The following is a 16,599-nucleotide window of genomic DNA, read 5'->3' as shown; positions in this document are numbered from 1 at the left end:
AATTTAATGGCCATGAATTTGATTGCAGAGTTTATTTACCATACCCAGACCTGCCCCAAGAGGCAGTTTAAAACAATTCCATTAGAATCCAGTTAACTAATCAAGATGAATGTTGTGGAACATTATAAAAAAGGACTTTTGTGAAAGTCAGCTCACATCTGGCCTGATATTTTGATATTCCTTCTCATCATCCCCCCAAGAAAAGTCATTAAACATAGTATAATCTTCTTACTGTCTTTGAGGCCCGTGGTTTATCACTAATTGAAGGCTTTTAAAAGTGAAACTCTCTTATTATGAGGTCTTTTGGTCACCATTGCCCCCTTGCCTGGGGGCAGAATGGTCTGACTTTCACCAAAAAGTGCTCTCATATCCAGCAGTTTTATGGTGAGGTATTTGAGTGTTTTTATCTGAATAAGGAAAATTAAGCAATTTCAAAAATACTTTTGCCAGACAGGACCCCTTAAGTCTTAGTACTGTGCGTGCTGGAATTCCTGAATGCATGCATACATCATGTACCAGTAGAGGTATTTGTGAAATGTACTGAAAGCACAGTACTTGGCAGGTGATGTTCTAGGTACTGGAGATTCGGCATTTAGAACAGATGAGGTTCCTACCCTCCCACGAGGACAGTCTCTTGGATATTATATTCCAGAAAGATGACCACAGTGTACTTACATTCTGCTTAGAAGAAGAGAAGGTTGCTGTCTCAGGTCCTACTCCAGCATGTGGCGGAGCTTTGCGTTTGCTTTATGACTGAGGGGAAGTTGTGAGTGCCCGAGCTGTCACTCTCTGTGGTTTTCCCCATTGACTCATGAGTTCACTCCAACCCGAAGTCCCTCCGTATGTGATTTTCGGTGTCCCTGCTGTTTGTTCCTGGCCTCGCCCGTCTTCCCCAAGGACTCCGTGCAGTCTCCGTCTCTTGATGTGCACGGCTGAGTGGGTGTGTGCGTGTGCTCTGCTAGATTTCTTGTCCCAGTGAGATTTTAAACTCCTTCAGGGAGATCATGGTCAGGGACTTTGGTTTCGTGCAGTGCTTTAGATGTAGTAGCATTTATTAGTATTTGTTGACGTCAGGCTACTTTCCTAAAATTGCTTAAATCATAGCAGTTTCTTTAAAAAGTATTCTACATTGAATTTTTTTTAATGCTTTGCATTTCTTTAAGGTTTGTCTTTCATGGTTAGTCAAACCACTTGGTGCATCAAAACCTTTACTTTAAAAAAATTGCATAGATGATTGCTAATATGCAGCTTCCTGCTAGGACTCCTTTTATGCTAATTAAGCATGGTTTTTCATGTTTGCAAGTGCCATAGCCTTTGGCGGGGGCGGGGATCACCCTTTCTAGTCAGGCACAGTAATACTGCATTCGTATGGCCATGTCTGACATTTACCTGTTTCTGATTGGAGATGGTATCAGGCACTGTTTTTCTTTGTTACAACTCTCTTCCTCCCACCTTTCCTTCCCCAGAAAGTTTAAGCTAGATTTAATCATTTCCATTATGACTTTTGTTTTTCTCCTGTTTGATTGATTACTATCACAATAGACAGGGCAGTAGTCATGGGAAGTTCCATTTTGTCAGAGCCCGGGGTTGTTCCTTGTGAAAGCCTGCAGTTCAGGGAAGCTTTCAGCCGCATGGCCTTCCCGCTAAGCAGCGTTGCTTCCTTTGGGGTAAGCTTTGACCTTGGGGGGTGAGGCATCGTGCTGGGAGAGATGTGTATGGACAGCAAAAAAGTAAAAAGCAGTCACGGTATTTTATGGAAGTAGGATTACAGAATGAACTATTACTATTTTAGTAGTTATAAATTCTGTTCAACTTTTATTTCTCCCTAACTTGTGGGTCTTGGCGCCCTTTTAGGTTAAGTCCGAAGGATTCTATATACAGAATTTTAATTTTTAATGAATTAAATGAAGTGGACCACACAAGAACAAATATAATTATCAAGTAATTAGTTGAGAACCCCTTAAAAGAGGGTAATTCTCATTTTAGACTTCCGTTTGAAAACGGCAAACTTAAAAAAAATCTTTTATACTAAATATGCTTTGTAGATTTTAGTAATCTTTTGAATAAAAGAGGTGATAGACAAATGGATGTTATTTTAAGGACCTGAATTAAAATATTTTGTATTTTGATAGTGCTAATATAAAAATATTCATTAATATCTTTACATCCCAGACAGATTTTTCCTTTACAGGCCTAAATTTTTCCTACTTTATTTTCTTCCATTATATACTTGTTGATTATGCATATTGCAGTTATTTTTCAATACTTCTGATAGGAACAAGGATTTTTAAATTTTATTTAAGAAAATCTGGTGTAAAATAGCTCTTAGTTGACGTGGTGAGAATGTGCATGTGCTAACCTTTTGATCAACACCGGTAGGTTTTGGGTCCTGCTCCCAGGTGGTGTTCGTTCCTGGACAACTTGACAGAAGAATTAGAAGAGAATCCTGAAAGCACGGTTTACGATGATTACAAATTTGTCACCAAGAAAGACCTTGAAAATTTAGGTAAAAAAATTATGATAAAATTTTTAAAAAATTATTTGGGGGTTAAGTTTTGAATGTAAGAGGTAGTAGAGTCACATTTATCTGATTTTCGAAATCTTCTCTTTCTGCCAAATCAGATATTAAACTTGCTATGTATATTGTCAAGTTTGTAATCTCTGCTGAGAGAAAGGTTGAGATAAACTCAACCTACTGAAGCTTTTTTGTATTTTAAATGAGGAATAATTTTCTTTAGCATACTAGCTATGTATAGAAAAAATGTCAAGAAAGTGGTGATTTTCTTCAAGTACTATTTTGAGTATAAGGTTTTGAAAATATCTCAGAGACTGCACATAAATGCTTCTGGCTCCCTTTTAAGTTTGCTTGTAGAAGACCCCATCCAAAACTTGGGAACCCGATTGAATCCTCAGATATGTAGAACCTTATAGTTACTTTCGGCTTAAAGGTCACAGACCAAGAAATGCCTTTTACCAGCAGCCAACATTGTGGGGCTTATCATGTGCAGGTAATATTCTGAATGTTTACATACAACTCTTAATCCTCCCCACTCCATGGAGTGGATATGGTTATGATGCCATTTTATAGATAAGAGACAGAGGCACTAGAAGGTGAAACTAACTTGCCAAAGGCTTCAGTCATGAACACGAGGGTTGGGGTTTACACCTAGAGCGTATGCGCTTCACCTCAGCCACACCAACCCGTCGGAAGAGTGCGTGTGTCTCAGGTGACAGGTCCTACTTCATAGGATAAGGAGGGCAGATTTTGCTGATCTAGTTCTGTCATTGGAGAAAGGCTGCACAGAAAATGATGGAGAGTGGGCAAACCTCGAGGACCCCTTCTCCACGAGTCTAGGCAACTCAGTTGTCTGTGGGGCAGACAGATGTACAGCGGCAGTTAAGTGTTACAAGAAAATAGAATCATGTCATAAATAAACTGAGAGGTTTCTGAACTTTATTTCATAGCACAATTAATCTAGGCAGAATTCATTTTCTACCACTTACCACCAAAACAACTCTTTACATTTTAATGTTTAAAGAGAAGAGGCTTGTAGTCAGCCTTTTAAAAATGATGCTGGGATAAAATATGGTACAGTAGGATCTTCCTCCTGATGTGCCTTCCTGAATAGCTCCAGTGTAACTTGTACACTATGCTGTGTCATACTCACCTCCATTCTTAAATCAGACGGAAAAAGTCATTGCTATTTTGCAAAGTTGTTAAAAATACTGTGTTGTGTTCATTTTGGGTGCTTGTTTAGTCTCTTTCACTGTGTTCATTTCGGGTGAGGAAGGCAGTTATAAAGCATGGTATTTCCCGAAACATGTTTCATGGAATGTTACTTGTGCTGGAATGTTGGACGGAGCGTACCGTGGCTAACACCGTGGGCATCAGAGGGAGACGGACGGGTGCGCGTCCCACATCTTCTGCTTAGTATCTGTGTGGCTTGGCCAGTTTACTGAACCTCATTGAGCCTTGGTTTTCTCATCTGTAAAATGAGAATAACGGAAAGAACATGCCCTTCTTACATTATTGTAATAGCATGCTTTGTGTTTGGAAATTATGGGAGATAATTCCCCCCCCGCCCACCACCACAACCGCTGTTCCTCCCTGATGGTATAAAGTTGGCAAGTCACTGTTGATGCCGGGATTATTCTTCAATTTGAACTGGTTCACAGAATCCAAAAACCTGAGAACCACGAGCATAAAGAATCCTTCTTTGCCAGTCTTTCATAGTTCACAAAGACTTTTTCATCATTTTTGTGCTTAATGACATGTAAAATAAAAAAGGGTGACACTGCTTAAAGTGGATTAAATTTCCTCCATAGTTTGTGAAGATTAGTGGTTCTCATACTTACAGTTTTACTCCAAAGTGAAACCTTATAATCAAATCAGAAGTGAAATCCTATTATAATCTTACTATAATATAAGAAAAAATCCTTTAACTTTCATTAAGATTTCGTAAGGATCTGCCTTCTTCTGATTAACTCCCTCCAGGGCTCACGCATCTCATCGGATCACCTTTCCTCCGGGCATATATGCATGGATTTTTCATGGATATAAGACTCTATCACAAGGTAAATAGACTACACTTATTTTAGGTGATTAATGAGCCATTCCTTCTCTATTTACTTGCATTTTGCAGAACATGCTTATGATTTGTAAGAGAGCTGCCCGTTCTTTGGCAGAATAGTCATGGTGTTGATGAAACATGCTATTAAATATGACTTTTATTTTTGAACTTTCTTTTCCACTATGAAAAGGTGAAATTGATGGTAAATCCATTTGCTTATGAAGAATACAGGAAAGATAAGATCCGACAGAAAATAGAAGAAACCCGCGCACAGAGAGTCCAATTAAAGGTAGATATTGTGTTCTACTCACTATTGAGCTTACCGAAAAGTACTACATTTTCATTTTGTGTGTTATTCCAAAGAAACCTGCCATCTATTTCTGTTTTCCCTTTTTTTTTTTAAGATTTTATTTATTTATTTGAGAGAGAGAGAAAGCACGAGCAGGGGGAGGGGCAGGGGGAGAAGCAGGCTCCCTGCTGAGCAGGGAGCCCGATGTGGGACTCGATCCCAGGACCCTGGGATCATGACCTGAGCCGAAGGTAGACACTTAACCGACTGAGCCACCCAGGCGCCCTCGTTTTCCCATTTTTAGTTTTACATCTTTTCCTAATAGTTTTGATCTATTTTATTGGTCATGAGGGTGGATACTCTTTACAGTTTGAACATGATGGATTCTATGGCAGTGATATTATGAGAAATAATGCCAGAGGGACTGATATCATCAGCCCTTCTAAGAAAATGTGACGGAATTCTCAAATGGGTTTTCAGTGTTTGGAGTGTTGAGGCTTTGATAATCCCCATTTCTTTCTGACATTTGGCAGTATCTGAGGCTATCTGCTTGGGTCATGGTCATCAGACTACATCAGGGTCCAGAAGGAATCAGATCACCTAGTTCTATTAATAGAATTTAATGTAAAGAATGTTAGAGAACTGAGGCAAAAACCATAAGGATAGCGCCTCAGGCGTGGCTGCAGGAAGCAGCCTCAGGGCTGGGTGGCGGGGAGGAGGCAGCGCTGCTGGGACCCCGGCCTGTGAGCCTCTGGTGCTGGCGCTCTCTGCTCCTGAGAGGGTCAGAAAACCGCCCGCTGGGGTCCCGCACTCTGCTGGAACCACCTGCTCGCTGCCAGGGTGAACAACTGTTGCCTCGCGCTGCCCGCCCAATAGCAGGCAGACAGGGAAGCCGAGTCCCCTCTGCCTCCCAGTCTCTCTGGCAGCCCCACTGGGTTACGGTTCACCACCAGGTGACACACTCATTTCTAACTGGACATTGGCAATAAATAAATACACACATACATAAATACATACGTCTGCACATATATACGTAAGTATACATCTGTACACACACACTCCGTACCAAAGACTGTTTCCCTTTTTGCAGATTATTTGTGAAATTTTCTAGGAGTGTTGAATGTGTGTGTGTTGGTAAGGGGGAGACTAGGATGTGTAGAGTACTTTTGTCCCATTCTTTGCATTACTTGTCTAAGTTGTATTTTACAATGGAACATAAAGCACTAAGTGGAAAAGGACAATAAAGAGCTCACAACCTTTTCCTGAGCATTGTCAGACTCACATCTAGAATTCCCCTTAGAAATTTGCTGTTTCAGGAGCAGCGAATAGTGCATTTAACATTATTAGTAGCGTTTCAGAGGTTCCCTGAGCCCCAGCCAGAAGCTGCAATAGCAGGCCTGCTGGTCTCCACTTCATCAGCGAGGGACCTGGCCCTCTGAGGCTGACCTCGGCCAAACACAGCTTCTCCCAGCTCACTCCTCAGTACTCCAGGAAAGAGACCGGGTGAGGGCAAGTACTCCCAGCTGATAACATCACGTGTGTCCACATTATTTCGTCCTCTGGGGATAATGAAATTTTAAAAATAAGAATTGGAGGGGTGCCTGGGTGGCTCAGTTAGTTAAGTTTCTGACTCTTGATCTCAGCTTGGGTCTTGATCTCAGGGTCGTGAGTTCGGGCTCCACGCTGGGCATGGGGCCCACTTAAAAAATAAATAAGAAATTTCCTGTTCGTGAAATTATACTCCTTACAGAACTATCAACTTGTAAAGCTAAAATGTAGGTATTTAATACACCTTTTTTTTCTTCTGCTAGAAATTGCCCAAAGTTAACAAAGAACTAGCACTTAAATTAATTGAGGAAGAGGAGGAAAGGCAAAAATCTACCTGGAAAAAGAAAGTTAAGGTAAGATTTTATAAGGCAGTGAAGACGTTGATAAATTGTTTCTATATTTTCTTAGTAGTAACTTTTAATTATCTTTTTTCTTTCTTCTTGAAAAATACATGTAGCTTTTTTCGCCCCTGCTTATGGGATAGTTTATGCTCAATATGGGAAGTTTGGAAAAATAGAAAAGAACATAAAGAGTGTCACTTATATAATTCTACCTAGAGAAAGGCATCATTAATATGTTAGTGAATTTCCTTCCTGTCTTATTTCTCTTAAAATTATAAGCTGTAATAGTGAGATAATAATTGTATATATAAGATGTTTATCTTGGTTGCATAAAATAACACAAGTGGTTTTCCATTTCATTAAAAATTCTTCATACTTTTGAGAGCTGCATATACTCTTAAGGATGTATAATTTATTTAATCCTTTTATTGTTAAATATTTAAATTTTTTATTGTTTTTCTTTGTTCTGACTAGATCTGTTTATAATTCCAGAATTAATTTTTATTTAGACTTGGCGTTATCAGGAGTATGCATGCTTATGTGTAACTGCTTCTTACCTTCCTTTACTAATGTGAAAATGGATGAAGATCAGTCATGAAATAAGTAAGGGTTAGTGTTTCATGTCGCTGATATTATCAAGACGGGGGAGATTTTTCTAGTTTTCCTACGTATGTGAGGACTCCTCATCATCTGCTTAGACGAGCAGGCAGGCAAATCACTCAAGCTTGGCTCTTTGCTGGAATGAGTTATAAAGATCCGATCTCTGAGGAGCCCGCGGGCCCCGGCTCGGCGTGAAGGGCCTGACCTTGGAACTTCGGGCCAGCTGTGTTATGCTCGCAGGAGATTTTTGTTTGCTTGTTTATTCTTCTCTGTTCTCTTGCTGGTTTCTAACCAGGTTAAGTGAATGGGAGACAAGCCAGCTCTTTGTGTGTTTTTGTTCCACCACTCCCTTCCCTGACGCCAGTGGACTTCAGCTGAAGGCTCTTGTTTCTCACTAGCTTCTTGCTCCGTGATCCCGGGCTTTACTGGAGCAGTTTTTTCTTCTATCACATGCAAAGATAGGACCAGAGAGAGGGTGTTCTTGGAGTGCTGTGATTTCTAAGTGGAGTACACACCACTCACTTCCTCTCCTCTGCCTCTTCGTTCCGGTGGCATCTTCCCATCCTGGTCTAGTAGGTTTTTTAAATATGTTATTTAAATCTTGATTTTTAGAAGCCTCTCTTAAGTAAATCCATAGATGACTTTTTTGTTTCCGTTTTCCTTATGTGACTAATACACCAACATTGAAACAATTACTTAAACTTACTATATACATTTATATCCACGTGCTGGGTCTACAGCCCCTCCTAATTAATTCACATCAGGGCATTAAGTGTGTGCATGGATCTTAAAGTGCTTGAAATGGAAGTGCCTCCTGCTGTGTTGACTCCCTCCTCAGAGTATTCACCTTGATTTTCTTGTTAGCCCAGCCTGAGGATTCAGATTTAAGGAGGTAACTTTTCAACTTCATAATGTTGTTTTACAAGCTAAATGGAAGTGATCTTTGGATTACGTGCCCTAAAGCTTCAGGAGGAAGAGTGTGGGCCTGCTGTAGGATGCAGATGTATGCGTTCCTATCTGTGTTTTATGCTTATGAGTCCTTATCTATAATGATACATATCTTAATATTACAGAGAGTAGGACACTTCGATTGTAACTGCGGTGCTTGTGCAGTGTGGCATAGTCAGTCTAGGAGCCTTTTAAAAGGCCCTGATGGTTATGAAGATGTGGGAAAAGTATCCTGTCCTCGCCTCCCACCCCCTTTTTTTTGCAGACTTTCACTGGGGTTGGGGACAGCCAGAGAAGGTTTCTAACACAGATGGTCCTCCCTGTACATGGGGTGCAGGCTAGTAAAAAATGACTGTGTGAGCTGAAAACACATAAAGTGATCTTATTAATAGTCGTGATTTTGTGCATTTGAAAATTCTTGTCAGAATGTTGATAGGGTTGTCCTGTAAAGAATCCTCCCTCGGACTACGTCCTCCTTCTAAACTGCAGTACCAGGAGGAACACCCTTCAAAATTCTTATCTTCTTTCATCAGACAGCATTGTCTCTCTAGCTCCTGGAAGCTCGAAGTGCTATTTTTGTAAAAGCTACGTCCCCTGAGAAAATTCTGCTACAAACTGGTATTTGTGAAATGTGCCCCTGATTTGCTTTTCGGTGGCTTGCTGACCCAATTCCAGGCCTGTCATCAGAGCTCGGTTTCTTTCTGGAAATACTTAAAAGTTTTTTCGAAATCTCAGGCTGTTATTAGACAAAGTTTACATGATTTGATGTTTAACGTGGTTATCTAATTAAAATGAAGACCTTAAAAACCACTCATGAATTAAGGAAAGAACCCCCCATAATGTAAAGAACACTTGAAAGAATTGTTCCATCTATCAGCAGTTCGTTAGTCTTGCCTTTGAACTCAGTTCTGCAAACCCTCAAGAGCTTTCATAGCTCTGATGACTTCTGATGTGAAAGCCAGTATGGTTTAGTTCTGCTTTGGCCCCAGCTGGAATTTCTTGGAGGCAGACAGTGAAATCTGTTCCCTAATCTTGCTGCCACTGATAACATCGTTGAAGTGTAATAAGGTGTGTTCTGTTCAGTACCGATGCTGGGCCTGGAGTGCGAACGGGCCCACTCTCTAATGTAAGAAGCATTATCTGGACCTTATCCAAACTTAGACATTTGGTGGCATTCATTCATTTTTGCACCGAATCCATATTGTGCCCCCTGTGCGCACAGGCATCTTGGAGAGGCGTGGCACACTGGTGATTCATTGGATTTGAAAGGGTTTGAGCCATTTTTCTTACAAGTGTCATTTCCTGGCTGTTGGCCTCTTCTACCAGTTTTTCACTGTTGCCTTGGAGTCTTGGATAGACGTCCTTCTCTTTGGATTCTGTGGCAGCTCAGTCGTGTGTGGTCCTGCACGACATCTCCAGGCCGAGCATACTCTCACCTGGGCCATGCACGGGAGAGGTGTCTTAGCCTGCAGGTTTATTGGATACCATTAAGAGTATATTTTAAAGTAATAATTCATCTCTCTAGGGAAAGATAGAGCCATGCATAGACACTGGGTTGGATCAGATCAGTTTTAACATGCCAGATATTTTTTTTTAATGTTTTTTAGTACCAATTAAAGATTGTTTTTGGCTTTTATTACAATTTTAAACACGTGGTTTTAAAAATGAAATGTTTTTCCAGGGTTTGTTAGGAACGTTGGCTGTCCCTCTGTCCTTCTCTTCCCCCCCACATTCTCCCCCGTTTGCACCTGTCTGGAGACAAACACTTTGGCACTTTTAGTGGATTACTTTGGTGTAAAGCTCCAAGTCTCTTAATATTGCCCCTAATGCTCCTTCTTGGCTTTTAAATGTCAGGCCAGTTATCTTTCATCTTTTGATGACCTTCCTTGTAAGTTCTGCTGCAGCTTAGGACAGTCAGCACTTAGCTTGTTGGGACTGTGCGTGTGCTCTTCCCATACCAGGCGGAGTCAGGTGGCCATCTGGGATTATGTATCCCCCATCCAGCCTCCATCTTCCATGGATTTAGTGGTTGGCTTTTTCTTTGTTTTCTATACAGTGATCACTGGTTAGCCCTCAATCCTTTGCTGGTTGTCTAAGTCTCATCTCAAGATGTTTATATGAATATCGATTGTTACATTAACTTTTCTTTTCCTGACAGAGTCTCTTCTGATGTGTCGGCCTCTCTCCATTCTGGACTAGCCACCTCCGAGTGCTGGTCCACAGTCAGCATCCTGGGGATGCACCCCACCTACACCCTGTGTGGGATGCAGAATTAAAAAGACCTTTAGTTTTCTGAAGGAATATGTTTCCAACCCAGACAAGCAGGCAGTCAGTGTAAGGGTATAGTGAAGAGATTTTCAAACATGTAGGTTCTCAGCAACAACCACACATTACATTTATGTGTTTATTTTCCTGAGGAAGTCCCTCAGGATTTTCTCCTCCAAAATAAGAGAGTGGGGCAAGGAAGAGGAGGAGTGCAAGGAAGCCCCCCACAGATGGCTGTGGGCTGGTCTTCCCTTCATAATCCAGCCCGCAGTTCGGGCCACCGTGTAGGCCCGTTCAATCCAGAAACTTAGGCTCTTCGGTGCTGGGGGATTTTCTTGGGGGGAAAAAATGTTTAAGTAGTTTTCCCCTGCTGTGATCTCAGGTCATTTGTTTATATTTAAGAGTGAAGGACCTACAAGAGCTTAGTGGAAACTCTGAGGTGGGGAGACAGGACTCACCACTCACTGTGTGGTGACCCAGCAACTGTTTATTTGGGGAGCTCCACATAGCAGTATCTCTTTGGCCTTTCTCCTCGCTGGTCAGATTCTCCTGTTTGGAGGTGATGGCCTGGCTCCCAGCATTCTGAGAACCTTCGTCAGGAGGGCTTGGGGTGTGGGGCGCGGGGCGGCATTGCAGCCCCTTTGTGCCACATGCTTCCCTAGCCCTCAGGGAGCTGCTGCCCCCGCAGGCACCCCTTCTCCTCCAGGGACGGCACCTCTCCTGGGACAGGGAGGGATTGAGGCCTGCCTTTCTTCTTTCCAGAATCACTGCTCCTGTTTCTTTCTTGTCCTCCTTATCCTTAAGGGTCGTGTCTTTTTTAAGCCCATTTTCTATTGCTTTCCTGGGGTTTTAGCAGAGATTAGAAGGAGATGCTTCTGTTCAGACTGCCATCTTTACCCAGAAGTCTGCACCACAGACATCATAGCGTTAATTTCATAGACAGCACCGAAGGAATGGACTTGTTTCGAATGTTAAGCATTCCTCGTATGTTACTATGTTGGGACAAAATATTCATAGTAAGCATCCTACTCAAATCTACAGATAATACTTCTTTGAAGTAGGGCTGTGGTAGGAATAGTGCTTTGAGATGTTTTTCAAATTTGAATGGCAGGTGTTTAGCATATGTGCATGTGTATTTCTAGGGTAGAGAGCTAGCCAGACACTTATAAACTGCTGTGGAGCATCACTGACTACATCTGATCCTTCTCCTTTTTTTAAGTTAGCTGTGAAAGCAAACAATTAGACTAGGAAAAATCTCCAAGGGAAGTATTTTTATAGCTAGGTCAGGAGAGTTATTATTTTATAGTTGTTCATCCAAAACATATTTGTCTTTAGGCAATACAATTGATTTGTTTAAAATTAAGAAAAAAACTTAAGAATACTAGCAGCATATTTTTTGTAACACGTTTCTCTATTACTAAATGTGATTATTTAATGAATACACTAAGAATTTATACAATTTAGTCTCCTTCTCTCACTTGAGACCTGGCGTGTTGTTCCCAGGCATCTAATAGTGTTCATCAGAATCCAGATGGCCTTCTCCCTAAAGATTTAATTTCTTTAAAGCAGTTTTAGGTTCACAGCAGAACTTAGGGGAAGTCACAGTTCTCTCCCATGTGCCCCCCGCGCCCACACACGCACAGCCTATCCCCCTGTCCACATCCCTCACCAGAGGGACATTGGTTAACTTGGTGAGTCTATGTGGACACATCATCATCGCCCAGAGTCATCACCCAGAGTCCGTAGTTTACATTAGGCTTGGTGTTGTATGTTTTGTAGGTTTGGACAAATGTATAATGAGATGTATCCACCATTAGAATATCATACAGTATTTTCACTGCCCTAAAAATCATCTGTGCTCTGCCTGTTCATCCTTCCCTCACCCTGGCCCTTGACAACCACTGATCTTTGTACTCTCTCCGTAGTGTTTCCTTTTCCAGAATGCCATAGAGTTGGGATCGTACATATGAAGTCTTTTCAGATTGGCTTCTCTCACTTAGTAACATGCAGTTAAGGTTACTCCATGTCTTTCCATGACTTCCTGGCTCATTTCTTTCTAGTGCAGAATCCTCTCGAGTTGTCTGAACATTGCCACGGCTTCTCCGTGCCCTTGCTGGAGGTCACCTTGGTTTTTTGGAACTTCTCATCCTTTGCTCCATCCTCTGCCTCCTTTTCTGATGCTCTTCAGTGATGGGGCCCAACTCCTGGTAACACCAACTGTCCAGTCACTTAAGCTGGACCTCGCACTCTGCTTTTCACTCCCCCCTCCTGCCAGCTCCTCTGTAGCTGCATCCGTCAGTTCTCATGTGGAAGTGTTCCCACCCTGAGTCGGGCCCTGGCTCTTCTCCGGGTTTCCGAAAGCGGCCCTGTAGCCTTCCTCATGCCTGCTTGCTCCCTCGGCAGTCCCTCAGCTGCCATGCTGCTGAGCACTCGCACAGCAGAGTTCTTGTCATCCGAGAGCCCTGGAGCACACCTCGAGCTGTCACCTGTCCCCTCCTCCTCCTCCTCCTCTCCCCTAGGAGTTGCCCCCACCTGCAGCCTAAAGTGCCCGGTGTTACGGGGCTGGTTTCCTTTACGGTCTGGCCTGATGAAAAAACGCTTTTTCCGATTCTGTCATTCTTGTGTCGTCAGACTGTTCACCGCTCCTCAGTGGGCTGGAAATGCCCTTCAGCTTTCTGTCTGTTGAAAACTGTTCATCTGTCCTCCAAATGCCACATCCGCCAGTGAGCCCTTCTGACCTGTCTCCTGTTGGAGTTTCTTTTTACCTGTGCTCTTAGAGCACTTTCAGCTTTTCTTAGCATCCTTAGAGCCTCCAGGCTTTTGTTTCAGTTTTTGGTTTTTTCTTTCTTTTTTTTTTTTTAAAGATTTTATTTATTTGACAGAGAGAGACACAGCGAGAGAGGGAACACAAGCAGGGCGAGTGGGAGAGAGAGAAGTAGGCTTCCCGCTGAGCAGGGAGCCCGACGCGGGGCTCGATCCCAGGACCCTGGGATCCGACCTGAGCCGAAAGCAGACGCTCAACGACTGAGCCACCCAGGGGCCCCTCAGTTTTTGTTTTTTTCTTTCTCATTAGATTCGGAGCTAGCACCTTGGGATCAGGAACTAGATCTTATCTTTGTTTCTTCCTCGAACCTAAATCTGTCTTAGAAATGATATTTAATCAGGGAAGGCTTGTTCAGTGTATCTTAAATATATATTCAGTATGTCATAGAATTTTAGGTTAAGGGTTCATCAGATTTTAGGTACATACCAGTTATAAACAGCCCAAGTTCCTTAATGTCTGATGACTTAATCAAATTTTTGTGTAGCTATATTCCAAGTACCACACTCAGAACTCCACTGCTTACAAACAACCACAAACAGGTTAGCCTCTCCAGCCCGCGTTCAGGCTGTTTAATTTACAAACCCTGTGAAGTAGGTTGATTTATCTGGGTTCCAAGTGTAGCAAATAAGAAACCGTAGGAGAGCCCTGAGTGTAGAAGATTGTCATCTGTTTATGGGAACAGCTAAGTTTACGATACACTCTAGAAAACTTTCTCTTCAAAATGGTACAATTAAAAAGGAACTTAGTGTCAGCCCTGACCTACTCAAATGGGTCTCATTATCAGTTTTATTGTGTTAGAAAGTTTACGCTCTATCCTTTGTGAACAATTAAATGGCCGATGGAAAAAAATTGACAAGGCCATCCTATAAGAGATGGAAGCTTCCCTTATGTTTCCAAATAACTCACTTAGAGTCAGGAAGCTTCCATCAGCAGCCCCCCCGCCATGTTAATTCTTGCCTTATTATTGTTCTATATTTCCTTTCCCAGTTTTGGAATATGAACTTGGAAAACTCACTAATTTTATTTATTTAAGCTATGCTTAAAAAGCCATGTTTTAAAAATATGTATTCCCTTGAAAAGTATTTTTTCATAAGAAATGTTAATTGAAGAAAATTCTTTCCAAAGTATGAAGCATAAAGGTAAGCCAGAAAGGTTCAGTCTTCGCTCATTATGTGTAATGGTCAAGTAATACATATTGTCTGTGAAATAGATTAATAGAAAATGTTTGCAAGTAGGAGATAAAACCCAAGGGCAGTTAGAAAGTTCTGGAAACTAGTTCTAAAGAAGTTTCCTAATAATTTAATGTTATGCCTTATACAGCTTATTAAGTTATAATTGACCGAAATGTTTTTAGGCCATCTTTCTGGTCAGATTTTATTCATACTAACTTTAAATTCCTACATTCTTTTTGTCATAGAGCCTTCCTAATATTCTCACCGATGATCGATTTAAAGTTATGTTTGAGAACCCTGACTTCCAAGTAGATGAAGAGAGTGAAGAATTTAGGCTTTTGAATCCACTTGTTTCGAAAATAAGTGAAAAAAGGAAGAAGAAACTAAGACTCTTAGAGCAACAAGAGCTTCATGAAAAAGTAACGTACTCCTTATCATTTTATATCTGCTTCTGTTTCTTGAATGTAAAGTTTTCTGTGTAAGTTAGAAGAGCCTTTGAGGCACTTGAGGTGTAATTTGTTCGAACTTCAGCTTGGAAGTAGATCTTAATTCAAGGCGTTTTCCCCCGATGCGTGCGATGTCACGTACTCCGTGGATGACAGTTAGTTAGAAGAGAATAACAGGTCGGTGTCTGGTGAGGGAAAGGAGCTGCTTCTTACTATTTTTATTTTCAGGAAGAGGAGGAAGAACCGGAAGGAAAACCAAGTGATGCAGAAAGTTCTGAGAGTTCAGATGATGAGAAGGACTGGGTTGAAGAGGTCAGGAAGCAGCGCAGACTGCTCCAGCAGGAGGAAAAGGTGAAGCGGCAGGAGCGGCTCAGGGAGGACCAGCAGACAGTCCTCAAGCCCCAGTTTTATGAGATCAAAGCAGGCGAGGAATTCAGGAGCTTCAAAGATTCTGCCACCAAGCAGAAGCTGCTGAAGTGAGTAACCCTGCTCTCAGTGACGCTTCGCCGGGCTGCCGGGGCCTCGCTCTTCCTCGCGGCCACGTGGCCCTGAGCAGGACATTTTGCTCTTGTGGAAGCACCACAAGGCTGGAGGGGAAATACACTGGTCTTTATGATGATGACTTTTAATAACTTTCTGAGGTGGAGTTTACATACAGTCAGGCCCAGGGCATGGCCTTGGGAGTATTGGCCAATATACGGAAGAACATTTTTATGCCGCACAGGTCACGTTCTTGTGTTGTCCTTGTTTCTTTCCCTCCGTTGCCCTGACCTACAGCTGCTGGTTTTATTCTGTGCCCTACAATCAGCACTTTTCTGTACAATGGTAATTAAGAGGCAACAAATTCTTTGCGTCTTAGCAAAAAGTTATTTTTCTTAATTAGAATTTCAGTTATGTTTATCCATATCTCAGCTTCCCTGATTACTTGGTTACTTGGAAAATTTGCCAGAGATTTTAAGCCTTTTGCAGGAAAATTGAGAGATTAGAAAGAGTGGTATGCTAGAATAGTCAAATACATAGAAAGAGGAATGGTGGTTACCCAGGGCTGGGCGAGGGGGAAAGAGGAAATGCCACTTAATGAGGTACAGAGTTTCAGTTTGGGATGAAGAAGTTCTAGAAATGGATAGTGGTGATGGTTGCACAGCAACGTGAATATATTTTACCACAATAAAGAAGTCAACGTTAAAAAAAATATTATTTGGGCAGTTTCAGTTGTAGGTGGCTAAGTAAGGAACAAGCTAGGTCCTCAGTTCCAGATTGTGTACGAGCTGTAGGTTATATAAGTCTCTGCTCTGAGAATTCGTGGGCTGAGTATTAATGTGATAGACGGTCATGGTGGGGAATCTCGTGAGAAGAGCCGGAGGGTCTGGGGAGCCCAGGGGAGGAGGAGGAGGAGGGGTCGGGCAGGGTGGATGAGGTATGAGGTTGGGGGCAGTACCGGTTCTGTGTCTGCACTTCTCCAGCTCCCGGCTTCCTGTTTGGAAAATGGGGTTTTTCAGATGCAAGAAGTGGGGAAAAGGTAGAGAGGACATCGATGGATAGGCTGAATTGTTTCTGGAACGGAGATATGGCTGGTCCTCATCATCTCACCAGCT

General features: G+C 42.1%; 1 protein-coding gene across 3 annotated transcripts in view; it reads left to right on the top strand.

Annotated features, from left to right (window-relative positions):
* NOL10 (nucleolar protein 10) overlaps positions 1-16,599 on the top strand; it is an 84,344-nt gene that overhangs the window by 55,627 nt on the left and 12,118 nt on the right. For all 3 annotated transcript variants that reach the window (XM_035000579.1, XM_035000580.1, XM_035000581.1), the window contains 6 exons: positions 2,380-2,506; positions 4,496-4,575; positions 4,762-4,860; positions 6,672-6,761; positions 14,804-14,977; positions 15,233-15,480. In XM_035000579.1, coding sequence (XP_034856470.1) covers positions 2,380-2,506; positions 4,496-4,575; positions 4,762-4,860; positions 6,672-6,761; positions 14,804-14,977; positions 15,233-15,480 — 818 coding nt within the window. The remainder of the gene's footprint in view (positions 1-2,379; positions 2,507-4,495; positions 4,576-4,761; positions 4,861-6,671; positions 6,762-14,803; positions 14,978-15,232; positions 15,481-16,599) is intronic.

The sequence above is a fragment of the Mirounga leonina genome, unplaced genomic scaffold (genome assembly GCF_011800145.1).
Source record: "Mirounga leonina isolate KUSES-001 unplaced genomic scaffold, KU_Mleo_1.0 Mir_125, whole genome shotgun sequence".
NCBI lineage: Eukaryota > Metazoa > Chordata > Mammalia > Carnivora > Phocidae > Mirounga > Mirounga leonina.
This window is presented reverse-complemented; position numbering and strand designations above follow the sequence as displayed.